Raw genomic sequence first — 17,972 nt, 5'->3', positions numbered from 1 at the left:
AAACTTCCAACCCCTGGTTTATATCTTTAGGGGTAAATTCGCACAAAATTGGTAGACTTAATAACAAAAATAAAATAAAAAATACTTTCATCGCCTATTTTACAACCTCCTAGGGGGACTTTTAAAAATAATATATAAAAATTATTATTATTTAAAACTGATAACCTAAATTCCGATTTCCACGTATCTAACTTACTGAACGTAGAACTTTCATACAAACTTCCAACCCCAATTTCACCTCTTTTAAGATTATTTTTGACTAAAGATAATATATATGTCCATTTCCAGGATATAATTTATATCCTTGCCAAGTTTCATTAAGTAGATCTTAATTTCTTCAGCCGTTTAGTCGTGAAAAGGTAACAAACAAACAGACAGAGTAACTTTTGCATTTATAATATTAGTATTGATAATAATACATTGTTTATCATATAAAACCGTGTAAGGGGCGGATTTGGGGGCGGACGAACATTTCACAAAACAAAAAATAGCCGTAGTACCTATCTACTTATAGATATGGTATAATATGCATGATTCACAATTACGCCTACTGAAATGCGATATCTAGACATAAACAGGGGAGTCATTTAGGACAATATGGCTCCATTGGTACCATTCACGCTGGTAGTTAAACACAACACTATGTGCTCATACAAACCTGTACCATTAGTAGGTACCTTAGTAGTAGGTACTCAACCATAGTAGTAGGTACCTTCCTCTTACCACCTGATGGTAAGTTGAAACCCATCAAAATATAAACAATATACAGAGCAACATTTCGCAGGGTATACTAGGATGTTCCCGGGCGTCTAACAGAGCCAACAAAAGGGACATGCCGGCCGTGGTGGTTTTTAGTTTGGGTATACCCCCTTTAGAGGGGGGAGTCCCACATAACCTCCATCCTGTCCAAGGGTAGCAATAAAGCTTTTCCACCACGCCAAAAAAAAAGGGTATACGAGGATTACACCGGCAACCACGTCCTTTGGGCCGGACTACAGAAACGCTGCTTTTCGGCACAAATAAGCACAGACAAATAAACAAAGAGACAAAAATTTTAGTACGGATACAGAGCAATATTGATTTATTTATTTTATTTATTAAGGCCCAAACATTTTACTTAATACTTAGAATTAATAAAAAGAAAATAAACCACACACCAATTAACACGCTTATAAATCATACGAACACATAAAATTGACGGTAAACTTAAAACTTAATTATGAATATTGGATAGAAACATAGATAGCGTTACTTTTTGGAAATCCATGATATATTATGAAAATTAAGCTTAATTCGCGATCGTCATACTCCGCGAAAAGCAGGAGAATCTGTGTGGTGTAATTTATAATTTCTTCAATCCTATACTCCATACTCCACACCAAACAGATCTTCGGCAATGTACCCTCTACGCACGTTTCGCTCCAAAACCGGAGCTTCCTTAGGAGATTTTGACTTTACAGAAAACTCAAACATTTATAAAACATCCCCCCACTTTTAATGTCGTGTACACTATTCTACAACAAAATTCGAAAATTTGTTGTGGCGGCCATCTAAGACCGATTTTCATGGGGGAAAAAAGAAGGCAGAACGTTGGTTAAATGAAGTTACTGGACGTTTTAAAATCTGTTATGTTATTGCCTTATGATGCATGTCACGCTAAGGTCGACCTGTTAAGGAGAATTTATTTCCACAAACCTCTAATCGGTTTCTACGCCACATCGTACTGGAACGCTAAATCGCTTGCACGTCTCTGTCGGTAGGGTGATAACTAGCCACGGCTGAAGCCTCCCACCAGATCAGAACAGAGAAAATTAAGAAATTATAAAATCTATAGATATCGTAATAATATTATCTAATTTTTAATTAAAAATTTACCATATGGCCCTTCTGCATTTCATCCAATCTAAGGGCGTTTCTACACGAGTCACAGTACGGGTTTGTGTGTGTCTGTGTGTAAATGCGGTGACGACTTCGATTTCTATGGGCCGTTAGTCATTTTCATACTCATACAGCGTTTTGCGCCTAGCACGCCATACGTTTTGTATCCGGTTTTTCAGCTATGCCGTTGATGCCCCTATGTTGTTTTGTATGAACGTGAGTGTGAGCCGTTAGTACTTGCAAAAAATAATTACGAACTTCCTGACAATATGCCGCGACTCGGACTTATGACATCACAGGGTTAATTAATTACACTTATTCTGCTCCATTCCGCTTTTGGTCATACACAACTGTTTCCTATACAGATGTATACGACTCCGTTTAGCTTTCCCCGTCGATTTAGCAATCGTAGCAATCAACCACCAATCTGCACTGGGCTACGGCCTAAACCCTTCTTTTTGTGCGAGGAGACCTGTAGTGGGCCGTTAATGGCTTGACATGACGAAATACAGAATAAGGACCGAGGTCTATCGGTTTTTTACTCATAATAACGACAGTTCCAAACGTGCTTGTGTCGTGTGACTTATCTATTGAGAGTGCCAACTGGCATATAAACGTATATAATTTTTTTTTTTTTTTTAGTTTACCTGTTTTATACTACAGAAAATATGTAATCGCTTCTCAGTCCTTCAACACTATACGTATCTGATAACATGAATCAACAGCTGAACAGGTGTATTCGAAATCTTTACGGGGCACGCGATTCAAGCAGAATAAGTGTAATAAGACCGATACCATCCTATAACGTATATATATACTACAGTCTTATAAATAACGATGTGTACGTCACGACAATGAAGCAGTGTGCCGGGTTTTTTGTGTCGACGACGCAAAACCTGCCGTGCGGTGGCTCGTGTAAAAACGTCCGAACAGGTCGTATACGCCCACCAAACCTGCATCTGAGTGTACACATGTCTAATTTTATTATTTTCATTATAATAAATTAGTAGCGTGCAGTCTATAATTCTTCTTGGACGTCCATCGTATTATGGATCATGTCCAATTTATATATTTATCTTTTCATGATAATAATTGTTTCATCCGAACTTTCTTACTGTGAAGTGTTTACGAATCGACCCAAAATCAAAGTCGTGGATGGTGATCTTATATTCCAACCAGCATATGATAGAAGTATTTATTTGAATCCTAATGGACCGAAGTCCAAAATTTTCTATGGTGAATTAAATCTTTTAAATCTATACAACAGAACAAATACTGGAGATCCAAACGAGTTTAATGACAACGCACAAGCTGACAAAGGCCAATTGAATGATGCATTTAGAAGAATACAGAACTTAGAATCATTAACAAATTCATTTCCAAGTAATGTGAATTTAAATATATCGTATTTAACTCGCAAAGTGAATAACCTCTCTAATAGAGTCCGAGCTCTTCAGACTTTAGTAAGCATAAAAAATATAAACGAATGTCAATCGCATCCTTGTGAAAACGGAGGTACTTGCTTAAATCTTGTTAACGGGTATCACTGTTTATGTCCTTCAACTTGGAAAGGAGTCAATTGTGACAAAGACGTTAATGAATGTCGTAACTATGCCGGTACCGACTTAGGATGTCAAAATGGTGCAACATGTATCAACAGACCAGGATCCTATGAATGTATTTGTAAACCGGGTTGGTATGGCCTTGACTGTACCAGAACAGCTAAAAATTGTTCAGGTGGCGACTTTGAAATGTGTGGCCACGGAATATGCCTGCCCATAAACAGCGGAGACGGTATAAAATGCATTTGTAACCAGGGTTGGACAACTGATGGCACCAGCGTCGCTTGTTTAACGGATGTGAATGAATGCCTATCCGGCCAAGGTCCACGTTGCTCGGTGAATCCAAGAGTAGACTGCATAAATTTACCCGGCTCTTTTCGATGTGGAGAGTGTCCTCGAGGGTATGAAGGAGACGGTTATGCATGCTATGATATTGACGAGTGTCTAACTATTCCGAATGGTGGTTGCAGTACGAGTCCTATGGTTACATGTCATAATACAATTGGCTCTCGCATTTGTGGTTCCTGTCCACCAGATTATCTGGGCGACGGTATAACATGCATTTGGACCGGTTCATGTTCCATAAATCACGGAGGATGCCACCCGTCAGCCCAGTGCATTGAAAATCAAGGTTTTAGAAGGACGTCCCAATGTTTGTGTCCATATGGAATGGAAGGTGATGGAATCGGGATTCATGGGTGCTACGTATCAATCGGAGGAAACAATACTCAGCGCTGTGAAAATAATCCTTGCGGCGTTCACGGACATTGTCATCCTCTACGGCAAGGCTATACATGTATTTGTTATCCAGGTTACAGTGGACCTTATTGCACTGACCAAAACAATATTTGTTCTAATAACCCATGTCAAAATGGCGGCAGTTGCAGGCTTGATGATAAATTAACACGAGGGTTCAGATGTGAGTGTACTGCTTTATTTTCTGGTGATGTTTGTCAAGTTCATATTCAACAATGTGGCGGATTTCTAGACTCTGAAGAGGGCAGTATAATATATCCCTTAACAAACACAAGTTACGCGCATGATTCAAGATGTGCTTGGGTTATTCATACCGCCCCAGATAAGGTAATCAACGTAACATTTAGTAGATTCAATTTAGAAAATGACACAAATGAGTGTAGATTTGATTTCTTGCAAATTCACGATGGAAGAAATTCAGCACGTCAACTTATCGGAAGATTTTGTGGAAGTAATCTTCCAAACGGTGGAAATATCATTTCAAGTCATAATTATTTATATTTTTGGTTCCGTTCTGACCATTCGGTAGCCAAAGACGGATTTGCTTTGCATTGGGATAGTGTATTGCCTGTGTGCGGTGGAGAAGTAGATGCAAAAACTCATGGGCATATTAGTTCACCTGGCTCACCCAACACATATCCTCCTAACCGCGATTGTTACTGGCACTTGAGAACAAATTTTGGTAAAAAAATACAATTGCATTTCTTTCAACTCGATTTAGAAGAGCATGCTAATTGCAGTTTTGATTATTTAGCAATTTATGATGGTGAACATACAACAGATCCACTTATAAACAAATATTGTAACACAACACAACCTGCACCGGTCCAATCAGCTAGTTCTGAATTACTAATTCATTTTCACTCGGATGCCTTAGGTTCTGGTAAAGGATTTCAAATAGCATTTGCACCAATTGGGGGTGTGCCCGGTTGTGGTGGTTATTTTACCTCTGATAGAGGAGAAATCGTCTCACCTTCATATAACGGCCTTTATCTAAGTAATTTAATATGTGAATATAAAATAAAAACTCGTCCCGATACAAGGATTCGTATTGAATTCAAATCTTTTAACTTAGAAAGATCCTTAACATGTAAGTACGACTTCTTGAAAATATATGATGGTCCAACATCGGATTCACCATTGGTTGGAAAATTTTGCGGTATAACACACCCTAAGACGTACACTTCTTCTACAAATAAACTGTTTATTTTGTTCAGAACTGACCATACAGTAGCATCCGATGGGTTTAAAATAACTTTTGAATCAGTTTGTCTACAAAATATAGTAGGAGACAGTGGTGTTATAAAGTCTCCGAATTATCCGATGTTCTACCCAAAGCAAAGTGAGTGTGAATATGTTATTAGTACCGCTCCAGGTAAAAAAATACAGTTAACATTCCAAGATTTCGACATTGAAGATAGCAGATACTACAATTGTACTTATGATTATGTTGAAATTAGAGATGGACATTTTATTAACTCATCATTATTAGGCAAATATTGTGGTAATTCTGAAGCTGTTCCACCTATGCAAATATCTTCATATAATTATATGTACATTAAATTTAATTCAGATAATAGTGTTAGTGGTAGGGGCTTCTATGCGAATTATACTACTCTAGATACAGAATGTGGAGGTATTTATAAAGAAGATTCAGGTCTCATAAATCACCCTGCCGATAATGGCCGATATTCTAATAATGATAATTGTACGTGGCATGTAATCGCTCCTGAAGGAATGCATATTAAATTAACATGGAATAGATTTGAACTTGAGCTCATGGATTCATGTGATAGTGATTATATAGAAATTATTGAAATCGATGATGATAATAACCATAATGTTTTGGGAAAATATTGTGGAGGTTCTTTACCTCCAGCTTTAACTATTTCATCGAATCACCTTGTTATAAGGTTTATATCGGATAATAGTATTCGTGGAAATGGATTTTCAGTATCGTATGCATTTTTAGACGAGCACAATCATTGCGGCGGATTCTTTGTTAAATCTCATGGATACATATTTTCACCAAATTGGCCTGAGGTTTACGAGCCTAATCGTGATTGTACGTGGATAATATCCACCCCTGTGGGTCACCAAATAAGACTTAACATAACTGACTTTGACCTAGAAAGACCTCTACGTGATAAATGTGATTTAGGAGACTATCTAGAAATAAGAGATGGATCTACTCCAGATTCTTCAATCATAGGCAAATATTGCGGATACTTCAAGTATAAAAGAGTAGTGTCAACAGCTAATAGTTTACATCTCCATTTCCATTCCGATTTTTATTTAAGTGGAAAGGGATTTAAAATTGAATGGGATGGTACCTTGAGTGGCTGTGGAGGAACACTGACTAGTGTATCTGGTTCTATATCGTCACCTAATTATCCACAGAACTACAATGAAAATGCGGAATGTTTTTATCGTATTGTTACGAGTAGTGGATCAAAAATTCGTATAAGTTTTACAGAATTAGATTTAGAAAAAACAACGGATTGTAGAGATGACTATGTTGAAATATTTGATGGAAGTAATGAACAATCTTCAAGCTATGGCAAACATTGTCTCATGTCAAGTACGTTAAACAACATTGAAACTACTAGTAATTATGCTTTTATTAAATTTAGATCCGACATTTTAATCGGTGGAAAAGGGTTTTTACTGAACTATAACACTATTTGCAATAATAACATAAGTGGAAGTTATGGAGTTATTGACAGTCCTGGGTTCCCTGATAAATATCCATTAAACTCCAATTGCTTATGGACAATAACTGTGCCTAAAGGCAACAGAATCAATATTACGTTTACGCATTTTAATCTATTTTCGGCTTTACATCCATATTCATTATTTTATAATCCTCATCCTTGGACCAGGCAATCATCATTATATAGCCCACTAAATCGCCCAAGATACAGTTTATACCGGCATCTCGGTAATTGTGAAACAGATTATTTGCAAACGAAAGAGATGTCAGATATAAACTTTTCCGAGAGACAGTGTGGAGACTCATTACCAAAACCAATAACTAGCACTAGTAATTCTTTACAAATTAAATTTGTCACTGGAAGCTATTTTCCTAGACAAGGGTTTCGTTTAGAATGGGTTAACTATGGTTGTGGTGGATATATTACAAAAAGTGAGGGCTCCTTAGTGATGGACAAAATTTCAGATTCTGCTGGTGAATTAGAATGTGAATGGATTATAGAAACTCCACTAGGGACAGCAGTTATTTTAAAATTTTCCGAATTCTATATGACAGAATCTAAAAATTGCACTGTAGATGCTATTGAAATTTATAATGGGCAAAGTCGAGCTTTTCCCTTAATAACAAGAATTTGCGTTAAAGGGGAGATTACTGTTGCTGCCAGCTCCAATATTCTGCTCGTCAGATTAATTAAGCAGTCATCATTACGAGATGTGTATTTTAAATCTATCTTTACTTCTCAAAGAAAAGGTTGTGGTGGTTTGATAGAATCTCAATCAGGGTCAATTCAATCAATTAATTATCCTAAAAACTATGATAATGACAATGATTGTTTATGGTCTATAAGAGTACCAAAAAATCACAGAGTTGATTTAAAATTTATGGATTTGGATTTGTACTCCAGCACGGATACTGAAGAAGATTGCGGTGATTCGATAAAAATTTATGATGGCCCGAATTTATTGGCTTTAAATTACACTTGGCTTATATGTCCGAGCACAAATATATCTCAAATAATATCTCGAAACTCGACAATACTAGTGCAGTTTAAAACTGACGAGTATGGAACGGCCAAAGGTTTTAAAGCTAATTTCAGCATGAGCTGTGGTGCAATAATTGAGGCAAACGAGGACGGTATTATAAGCAATGATAAATTTTTGAGTTATACAAACCAGGATTGTACATGGACTATCCTCGCACCAGAACCTAGTAAGAAAGTAAAATTAACTATACGGCACTTGTCATTACCGAAAAATACTGACATTATTACAAATAGAAAATGTCCGTCATCCTACCTTAGAGTCTATGATGGAAACGATCAAATGGCACCACTTATTGAAGAGTATTGTGGTAGAAAAGCACCACCTACTATTGTTAGTCATGGTAGTGCCCTCACGATTCAGCTAGGGTCTTACACTAATACCATAGAAGGTCAGTTTTCAGCGCATTATTCCACTTTGACAAACGCTTGTGGAGGAGAATTGATATCAGAAGAAGGAACTATCGCATCACCAAATTATCCGCTGTCTTACCCCAATAATGCAAATTGTGAGTGGATTTTAAGCACATCACCTGGAAATAGAGTTTATATTACGTTTGAGAGGTTTGATTTATATTATTCCGATGGTTGTAATGAAGACTACTTAGAAGTTAGGGAAAAAAATGGTGGTGGTAATTTATTAGCTGTTTATTGTGGTCAAGATGTTCCAACTAACACTACAACTGGAACAAAACTATATATAAAATTTCATAGTAATGATAGAAACACTGGCCAGGGATTTCTCCTTAATTATGGATTTCTTCACGGCAACGACATCACGGGGTTACAAAGCGGTGAAATTACTTCTCCTCTTTATCCTTTACCTTATTCAGGAAGTGGAGAATACAATTGGAGAATCTTTGTAGACGATTCAAAATCCATTTCTTTAAATATTGATCATTTAGAAATACATAAAACTCAAGATACGTGCAACAGCAAGTTAATAATTTTCGACGGCTACGACGATGATGCTCCCTTATTAGAGGAACTATGTGGATTGTTAAAACAGGAAAGTAAATTATTACAAAGTAGTTCCAATGTTGCCTTTATAAAATTAGTTTTGGACGATACGAATATTGGATCGATATTTCATATTATATGGGCGGAGACTAATAGAAACTTAGAAATTGAGACTAATAGTCAAATCAAATGCGGAACAAATAATACTGAACTTCTGTCTATTGGAAGTGAGTTTGTATTTAATTCACCAAACTACCCAAATTTTTATGATCCAAATTTGAATTGCATATGGATATTTCAAGCTCCTCCAAGTCACCACTTAAGATTGGTTTTTGATGAAATATCGTTAGAAGAAACACCAAATTGTTTCGCCGACCATATCTCAATTTATTCTTCGAATAATCTCGTGTCTTGGACTCCTCTAGCCGAAACGATATGCCTATCAGAAAATGAAAAAGTTCCATTAGATTCTTCGATTTACATGAAACTAATATTTAAATCGGATGCCAGTATATCTCGTAAAGGGTTTAAAGCTCACGTAACCGCGGCATGTGGTGGAATGCTTCAAGATAAGTCTGGAATAGTAGAACTAACAAAATTAGATACATTGCACAATGGACATTCATTATACTCAGAATTAAGATGTAACTGGACAGTAAAAGTACGCCCAGGTCGTACAATAAAGATCAAGTTCGAATATTTTAATGTAACAAATGATAATGATTGTACTGATTACATAATATTAAGGAATGGTGAAAGTATCGAATCGCCGTACTTAGGTAAAGGGAAATATTGTGGCTATTCACACGAAAATAGGAGTGAATTGGTTTCATCTGGTAACATTATATCTGTCAGTTCTGTAACTTCAGATTCTATGATACCAATAACAGAGCTTAGAAAATTTCCAACCTTTAGGTTACGCTATGAGGAAAAGAATATAGAATGTGGAGTTACGTCAACTTTAGATTTCGACCACAAATGGGAAATTATTACCTCTCCAAACTATCCTTCGATACCGACTCCTTACACTGAATGCGTTTGGGTATTTAGAGGACCTCCAGGAGAAGTCATTAGAATAGACTTCTTGGATAGGTTTGACTTGGAACCATCTGACCAATGCTCCTCTGAATCTGTTGAAATTAGAGATGGATCTTCTCGATTTTCACCTGTTAAAGGGCGTTTATGCAAAGAGCGACCACGTCCCAGTACAGTTAAGAGTAGCGGCAATGCTGTATTTATAAAATATACCACACAAATTTCAGAACCTAGAGATGGGTTTAAAGCTAATGTATCTATAGATATGTGTGGAGGCACAATAATCTCTGAATCAGGCGAATTTTCATCACCTGGCTATCCTAATATGCTAGTGCTTCCTCCTGGAACTGTATGCCAATGGGAAATAATATCACTTCCAAGACATGTCATACATCTTCATTTTACTGATATAGACTTGCCTGATACTAAAATATCATGTCAAACAAAAATTACAGTTGAAGAAACCATACCAGGAAATAACTCAGTAGCAGATGCCCAGTTAAAATTATTTTGTAACGATGAGGTCTACTCAGATACTATTGAAACACTGACAGACAGAGTGATTATTAAACTACATTATGGTGAACCTAACGAATGGACGCATGTTTCTGAAAGTAAAGGGTTTAGATTAACATTTAATTCTTCGAGGCCCTCTTGTGGTGGAACAATGACAGCTTTCGAGGGTTATTTAACTTCTCCAGGCTATCCAAAAGAAACCTCACTACGGTTTTGTCAGTGGAAGATTATAGTACCTAACATTCACCGTAGAATACGTTTAGAGTTAATCGATTTTGAAGATAATCAAAACATCAATGCCTATAATGATATGTCGTTTAACTCTAGGATAGAAAAAAATGACATGAATAACTCATCTCATTTAGTTTTTGAGTCGAGTCAAAATAAGCTAACATTTTATGTGTGGTCGTTATCAAGAGGAAAGGAAACACATAGATTTAAAGCTAAGTTTAGTTCAGATGAAGCTGCACAATGTGGTGGTAACTTACAGGGGATCCAAGGGGAATTAACATCACCAAATCTGCAAACATCATACTTTTGTGAGTGGCAATACACTAAAGTATCCGATCAATATAACTCATACGAAGTTGCTTATAACACAATATACGTAACTGTGAATATGTCATCTTTAGCTAAAGCTAGCTGTCGTTTTCTTGATTCTCAGCTTTCCATAAAGTCAGACATAGGCATAGAAGGTGTTTTATTCAGTCGAAATATTTGTACTAATAGTGAACTTTCCTATAGAATACCGACGACAACAATGCATTTAACAGCTCTACAAATAAAAGAAAAACCCTTTACCTTCGATCTGACATGGAAGTTACAGCCATGCGGAGGTATTATTCATACAGGGCAAGAAGCTGTAAACATTATCAATGTACCAAATAATCACAGCAGTACCATAGATTGTGCTTGGGTCCTTATTGCTCCTGAAGGGTTTAGAGTAGAATTCAAGTTGGAAGGTTTATTTAATTTAGATTGTTCAGATGAATTCATAGAAATAAAGTCTGGATTAGGGTCCGCATCTAGTTTTGGTAAATTTTGCAATAACAATATTCCCGAAAAAGCTCTTGTTTCGTCATTTATGTATCCCTACATAGAGTATCATTCAAAGCCGCAGAATAAAACAAATATTAAGCTTTTAACTAAACTTGTCACTTATCAATGTGGAGGATATCTTACGAAAAATGATAGAATATTTACTTCACCAAATTATCCTGGAGAGTACGGAAGCAATCAAGAATGCACCTGGGAAATTCAAGCCGAACTTGGTTACAGAATATCTCTCAAATTTGTAGATCGCTTTGTAATAGAAGATAAATTAAATTGTACTAAGGATGTCATAATAATTTATGACTGGAAAGAAAACAAATACGAAGAAATGGCTAGGCTATGCGGTCGCCATCTTCCACCTTCATACAATTCTACATCTACCCAAATGAAAGTTACATTCCGCACAGATGCTGATATCAATTTGGATGGTTTTAAAGCACAATGGGATCTTATTTGTGGTGCAACATTAATAGCAAAAACTGAAGAACAGTATTTGTATAGCCCTGGTTATACTAACGTTTACTACCCTTTGCTTGACTGTACGTATTCAATAGAAGCTCAATCTTCGAATAAGATATTGGTGAAGTTTTTGGACTTTGAACTTGAAGGAAATTATCCTGAGTGTAAATATGACAATTTAACTTTAACAGAAAATAGTGAACATAAATATTTTTCCGGACTGTATTGTGGGAAAGATAAACCACCACCGTTACAAGCTTTCGAAAATGTTAAAATTGTATTTAAGACAGATCGGTATACTCAAAAGAAAGGATTTAAGATATCCTATTCATTATTTTCATGCGGAGGGCAAGTAAAAGAACCTAAGCTTATCTCTTCACAGGCCTCAGGAACACCTGAAACCTATGAGGAAAATATGAACTGTACTTGGTTTATTGAAGCTCCAATAAATAAAACTGTCGTAATAAAATTTCCATACATCGATTTAGAAAGTTCTTATGAATGTTATAGTGATTATGTAGCAGTGTATGAAGGAGCTTTGATTGATTCTAGCAAAAGACTGTCCTTAATGTGCGGACATGTCAATTCTACAACGGTAATAAAAAGTAACAGTAGCAATACGGTCTTACAGTTTGTATCTGACACTGGTTTAAACTATAGAGGTTTTCAAGCACAAATATTATTCTCATATTCGGCATCAGTTGGTTGTGGTGGTGAAATCGATTTAGAATCTACATCCAGTCATCACTTACGGTCTCCATTAATTGGTAGGAATGTCGTATACGAGAATTATTTAGATTGCCATTGGAAAATAAAAGCCCCAATCGACCACGTTATAAAAGTCAATTTCACAAAATTCCATATAGCTTCTTGTGCCCACGTTAACCAAACTGCTGTAGGTTTTAGCACATGTGATTGCGATCTAGTTGAATTGAAAGATGGTTTAAATCCAAATAGTTTAGTAATTGGAACATACTGTGGCCATAATTTTCCGCCGGAAATATTCTCGTCTAGTAATTATATGTCTATTAGATTTTCAACTGACGGGGAGGCTGTAAGCTCAGGATTTGAAGCGGTTTTAACATCCCAACCTTCGTCGTGTGGTCAAACGGTTTTTTCAGTCTCTAGAACTATACAGCAAGTGAGATCTCCAGGATATGAAACAGGTTCCATCCCACGTGGACTGCATTGCAGCTATATTTTTGATTCAGAATCTGAACCCTATTCTATCATTCATCTTCGAGTGCATAACATGGATATAGAAGCTGGAACAGATGACAATAGCAGCTGCGATAAGGATAGACTAATTATCACCAGCAATTCGCAGGAACGAAACGCGAGCTTGGGACAGGAGTTTATTCTGAATGAGGCTGATGACTTTTTCAGCCATGCATATTATTTCGACTCTACTTTAAGATTTCCAACACATATCGTATTATGTGGTTTAAAAAAATCCCTTGACTTTTATGTTTCCAAAAGTGTAATGATCAGTTTAAAAACCACACCAGAAAATACAGTTAATCATCGTGGTGTAGAAATAGCAGTTTCCTATGTAGATTATTGTGGCAGGAACTATACTGAATTACAAGGCAGAATACAAAGATCGTATGGATCGAATGACGATACAAATGACCTAGACTGCTATACGTTAATTTCGGTACCAGAAAATTATACTATTTCTGTTTATTTTATTTCTGTATCACCTGTATATTGGAATACAAACGTATACTTAGAGATATTTGATGGTAACAATACGAATGCGCATCTTTTAGATAAAGTAACAACTGAATATCCAGAATATCTTCAGACGTTTTCTACTGGAAACTCTTTATTGTTACATAGTCTTAGGCATGGAATGGATGTAGTTACCTTTGATTTGAATTATATCGCAACAAATAAAGGTCAAGGTTGTGGGGGCAGATTACAAGGCGAAATTGGTCGAGTCACAAGTCCACTTTACCCTCGGGTGTTTCGAAAGAAATCTACCTGTGAGTGGGAACTCGAAACGCCCTCAAATACAAGGTTGTTTTTAAGATTCACTATTTTCAATTTAGGCACTATTTGTGACCAGAATTATTTAAGCTTAGTCGATAAAAACGGTAATTTAATTTCCACGTATTGTTCGGAAACTCCAGCCGATTACACGAGTTACGACAATTATGTTAAAATAGTTTTTACTACCTCTAACAATAATGGCGGAAATGGTTGGGTCGCTGATTTTTGTGGTATCTTCTAATTGATTTAATATGTTATTCTGTATCTACTAATGATCTTTACTACATCAACATGCAAAAACTAAGCGAATGCCATTTACGTACGGTCACTTTAGTAACTCTTTAATCTAAGGGTTCGTCCCCTTAGACAAATTGCAAACAGATTTTGTCAGAATTGATCAGACTCAGTTGAATTTATGATCGTCAAATAATTATTTAATTTTATGTATTCGCTAGTTTCATATGCTTAGAATTTTATTATAAACGTGAAACTAACGATAGCATTACTTATATTGTTTCATCCGCCATACTGACTTTATTTAAAAACTTAGCAATACCAAAATCTTCAAATTGAATAAATCGATAGTTCTCAAAGTATAGCTTTTTTCTGCTTTATAATATATTATCTTTTTTAAAGGAATATTATAAGACTGGTCAATTTAGGTTTCTATACATAAACTATCGTCACATCATGCATAGGACATGGGCAATGGGCATACATATACACAGGCCGCTATACTACGCGTCGCGTCTACATTCTAGCACTATAATATTAGTGTATGATCGAATATTTTTTTTTTGTTATTAACGTTTCAAAAATTCCAAAAAAACTATTTTGAATTAAGAACAGAATTAATATAGTCTTATTGCTGCGGTCAACATTAGGCTCAAGAACAGGTCATTATTATCTGCCATGGCAAAGTGGCCTAAATGGTTTGAGGTATAATATTAGTGTATGATCGAATATTTTTTTTTTTTGTTATTAACGTTTCAAAAATTCAAAAAAAACTATTTTGAATTAAGAACAGAATTAATATAGTCTTATTGCTGCGGTCGACATTAGTCTCAAGAACAGGTAATTATTATCTGCCATGGCAAAGTTGCCTAAATGGTTTTAGCGTCTTAGTTATTTAATGTTTAACTAAGTAGTATTTATTGTTTACTGGTTACTAACCTTTTGTATCAAATATACTTATTTTGAATTGTTATGCTATTTTGTAATTTATAGTTATTATTAAATTAGTTGTGCAACTATTAATTGTATTGTATTTTTTCCCACTATACCTGCTGAGAAAAGGAAAATTAAAAAAAAAAAAGTTTTTTTTTAAATTTCAAAATTCAAAAAATTCACAGGCAGTAAACAAAAATTATATCCCCCGATTATGTCTCCTGAGAGGGGATAGAATTAACGTGTGCACCTGCCACCTGCTAAAGCACGAGAACATGGAATAGGAGAAGTTTACCCTTGTTTATTATTACACATATATTATTTTAATATTATTTGCACTGGCACACAAATAAACCAACAGCTGTATCAAATCTTAGAAGATTTGGTACAGCTGTGGGAGAAGTTAAATTCATATCCTTTCCAAGTGGTCATAATTGTCTGCTGCCCATGCTAGCCGTGCTGCTCCAAATGAACTACCATATTTTATTTCTTCTACAAGCCTTAACTGCAATCTCACTGTTTGGTTAGTGCTGACGCAGTCTAAGAAGGTCACAGGCTATTGGCTAACCCGTTAGGGCTACGGCAGTTATATTAAAGCCATAATATCGTGTTCTACGCGATATTATTTTTAGCTGCACGTTTTTATCAGTAGGGAGATAACTAGCCTCAGCCGAAGCCTCCCATCAGAGCAGACCAGAGAAAATTCAGAAATTATGAATTTCCAAATTTACCTCGCCGGGATGGAACCAAGGACTTCCCACTGCGCCAGGCCGTTGCCAGGTCGTTGTTTTTAAAGAATATATGCGTGTTTGTGAAAACGTTTATCAGGTACTTTATGGAACTGTAGCCTCTAAATAAGAATCTTTTTCTTACTGCCTGCATCGTTAGCATTATAAGCCCACAGCTGGGCATAAGCCTCCTTGCTCATAAGAGAGTCATTATAGGGCTTATATTCAGCACTCTGCTTCAATACGGGTGCCCCATAAGATCATGATATGACCGGATTCGATTTCGGTATGGAACTTGAAACTTTTTTTTGCAATTTCCTATGCATTCTAGAGTCGTCGGGTTCATCTATACTTATATGAGCACTTAAACCTATACTGTTACTATATTACTATTTTATTATATTTATAGTAATATAAAATAGTAAGCATACGTATAACTTTTATATTTAAGTAACAAAAAGTAGTTTTTAATTTTGAACAAAAAAAGAACCGAACTTGTTATACAATTAAAAAGCAAGAAATAAATATTTTCTACAACATTTAAAAGTCGGTGCCAAGTTAAATTTAAAATAAATATAAATATACTACGACAATACACACATCGCCATCTAGTCCCAAAGTAAGCGTAGCTTGTGTTATGGGTACTAAGATAACTGATGAATAATTTTTATGAATAATATACATAAATACTTATATAGATATAAAAATATAGATAAACACCCAGACACTGAAAAACATTCATGGTCATCACACAAATATTGTCCAGTTGTGGGAATCGAACCCACGGTCTTGGACTCAGAAAGTAGGGTCGCTGCCCACTGCGCCAATCGGCCGTCAAAATGTAGAAAGTTACTAAGATTAAATAGAAGAAAAATTGTTCTGCAGGTCTTTCCTATGCTTCTAATTAGCATGGTCGCACTGCAAGGGTCTTTAAACCTGGTAAGAGGTTTAAATTGATTTCCCCAAATTTTTACTGATCAACACCTCATTAATTTTTAACGAGGCTGGATTATTTCGTAGGGTGGCTAAATTTAGGTCTCGCGAGACGGAATACCTATGAGATTGTGCGAATTGGATATAATTTGTATGCAAAATTAAGCAAAGATAATTTAAAAAACGCTAAATTGCCAACCCGTGAGTTTATTCCATTACTATGTGTTTTATCGATTTTTTTTATTCTACTACAGATTAGCCTATCAATGTCTTCAATCTCACTTGGGGATCAGTGATGAAGCATTTTAAGAAGGTAAATAGCGGGCTAACCTGTTAGCGTTCCGGTACGATGTCACGTAGAAACAGATTAGGGTTGTGGGTTTAACGTAGCTGCCATACCCCTAACAGGTTCGCCCGAAAACATCTTAGAATTATCATTTACCACCAGATAACATTGCAGACAGTTTAACTGATCATGGTGTACTATTTCGATCAAACATATTAACGAATACACACTCAAGCATTTATAATGGTCTCGGTTATCATGACATATATGTTACAGTCCACCAACCCGCATTCGAGCAACTGTAGCAACTTGTGGGTGGTGGGTTTATGCTTCAAAACCCCTTATGAAAGAGGAGGCCCATGCTTTGCATTAAGACTTTAACAATTATACATGATGATGTATAATTGGATTCTAAACATAAATATAACGAATCACTAAACCTAGGAAACACATAAATCACGATTAACGAAAAACGAACATTTCACCAATTCATAAATGATGACTTACGACGTATGTCGTCATTTATGAGTTCACAGATCAAAAAAAAAATCACAGATGAAAACAATTAAATTTACTTTTTTTTAGTAACCTTAAATCCATACGAAAAATGTATGTAATGTACAAACACAAAATACGCTAACGTGTGGCAAGATTCATAGACGAGTTATATTTGAGTTACCTAATGAAAATCGATTGAAGGAAGGTAAAAAATGTATGCCTCAGAATCTCCTTAGATTGGGCGTTACTTACTTAGGCATAGCCTTGTTTGTTGCAAGTGAAAACGGGCGTTTTAGGAGTCAGTTAAAATCATTACTAAATTTAAGGTTACGGGCTACGTTCACTGTTTCCCATTGTAGTATGTTTCATAAACAGCAGGCGCGCGACGCTAACA

At 35.8% G+C, this 17,972-nt stretch overlaps 1 protein-coding gene across 1 annotated transcript; it reads left to right on the top strand.

The window, feature by feature from the left end:
* Positions 1-2,905: 2,905 nt before the first annotated feature.
* LOC120624164 (cubilin) lies at positions 2,906-15,170 on the top strand. The gene has a single exon (XM_039890538.1). The coding sequence runs from the start codon at positions 2,934-2,936 to the stop codon at positions 14,205-14,207; it is 11,274 nt and encodes a 3,757-aa protein (XP_039746472.1). The 5' UTR covers positions 2,906-2,933; the 3' UTR covers positions 14,208-15,170.
* The last annotated feature ends 2,802 nt before the right edge of the window (positions 15,171-17,972 follow it).

Source organism: Pararge aegeria, chromosome 5 (genome assembly GCF_905163445.1).
Source record: "Pararge aegeria chromosome 5, ilParAegt1.1, whole genome shotgun sequence".
NCBI lineage: Eukaryota > Metazoa > Arthropoda > Insecta > Lepidoptera > Nymphalidae > Pararge > Pararge aegeria.
The sequence above is the reverse complement of the archived record's forward strand: the minus strand, read 5'-3'. Positions and strand labels throughout refer to the sequence as shown.

Coding starts and splice junctions, on each gene's coding strand:
- LOC120624164 (XM_039890538.1), top strand. CDS start 2,934: ATGTCCAATTTATATATTTATCTTTTCATGATAATAATTGTTTCATCC.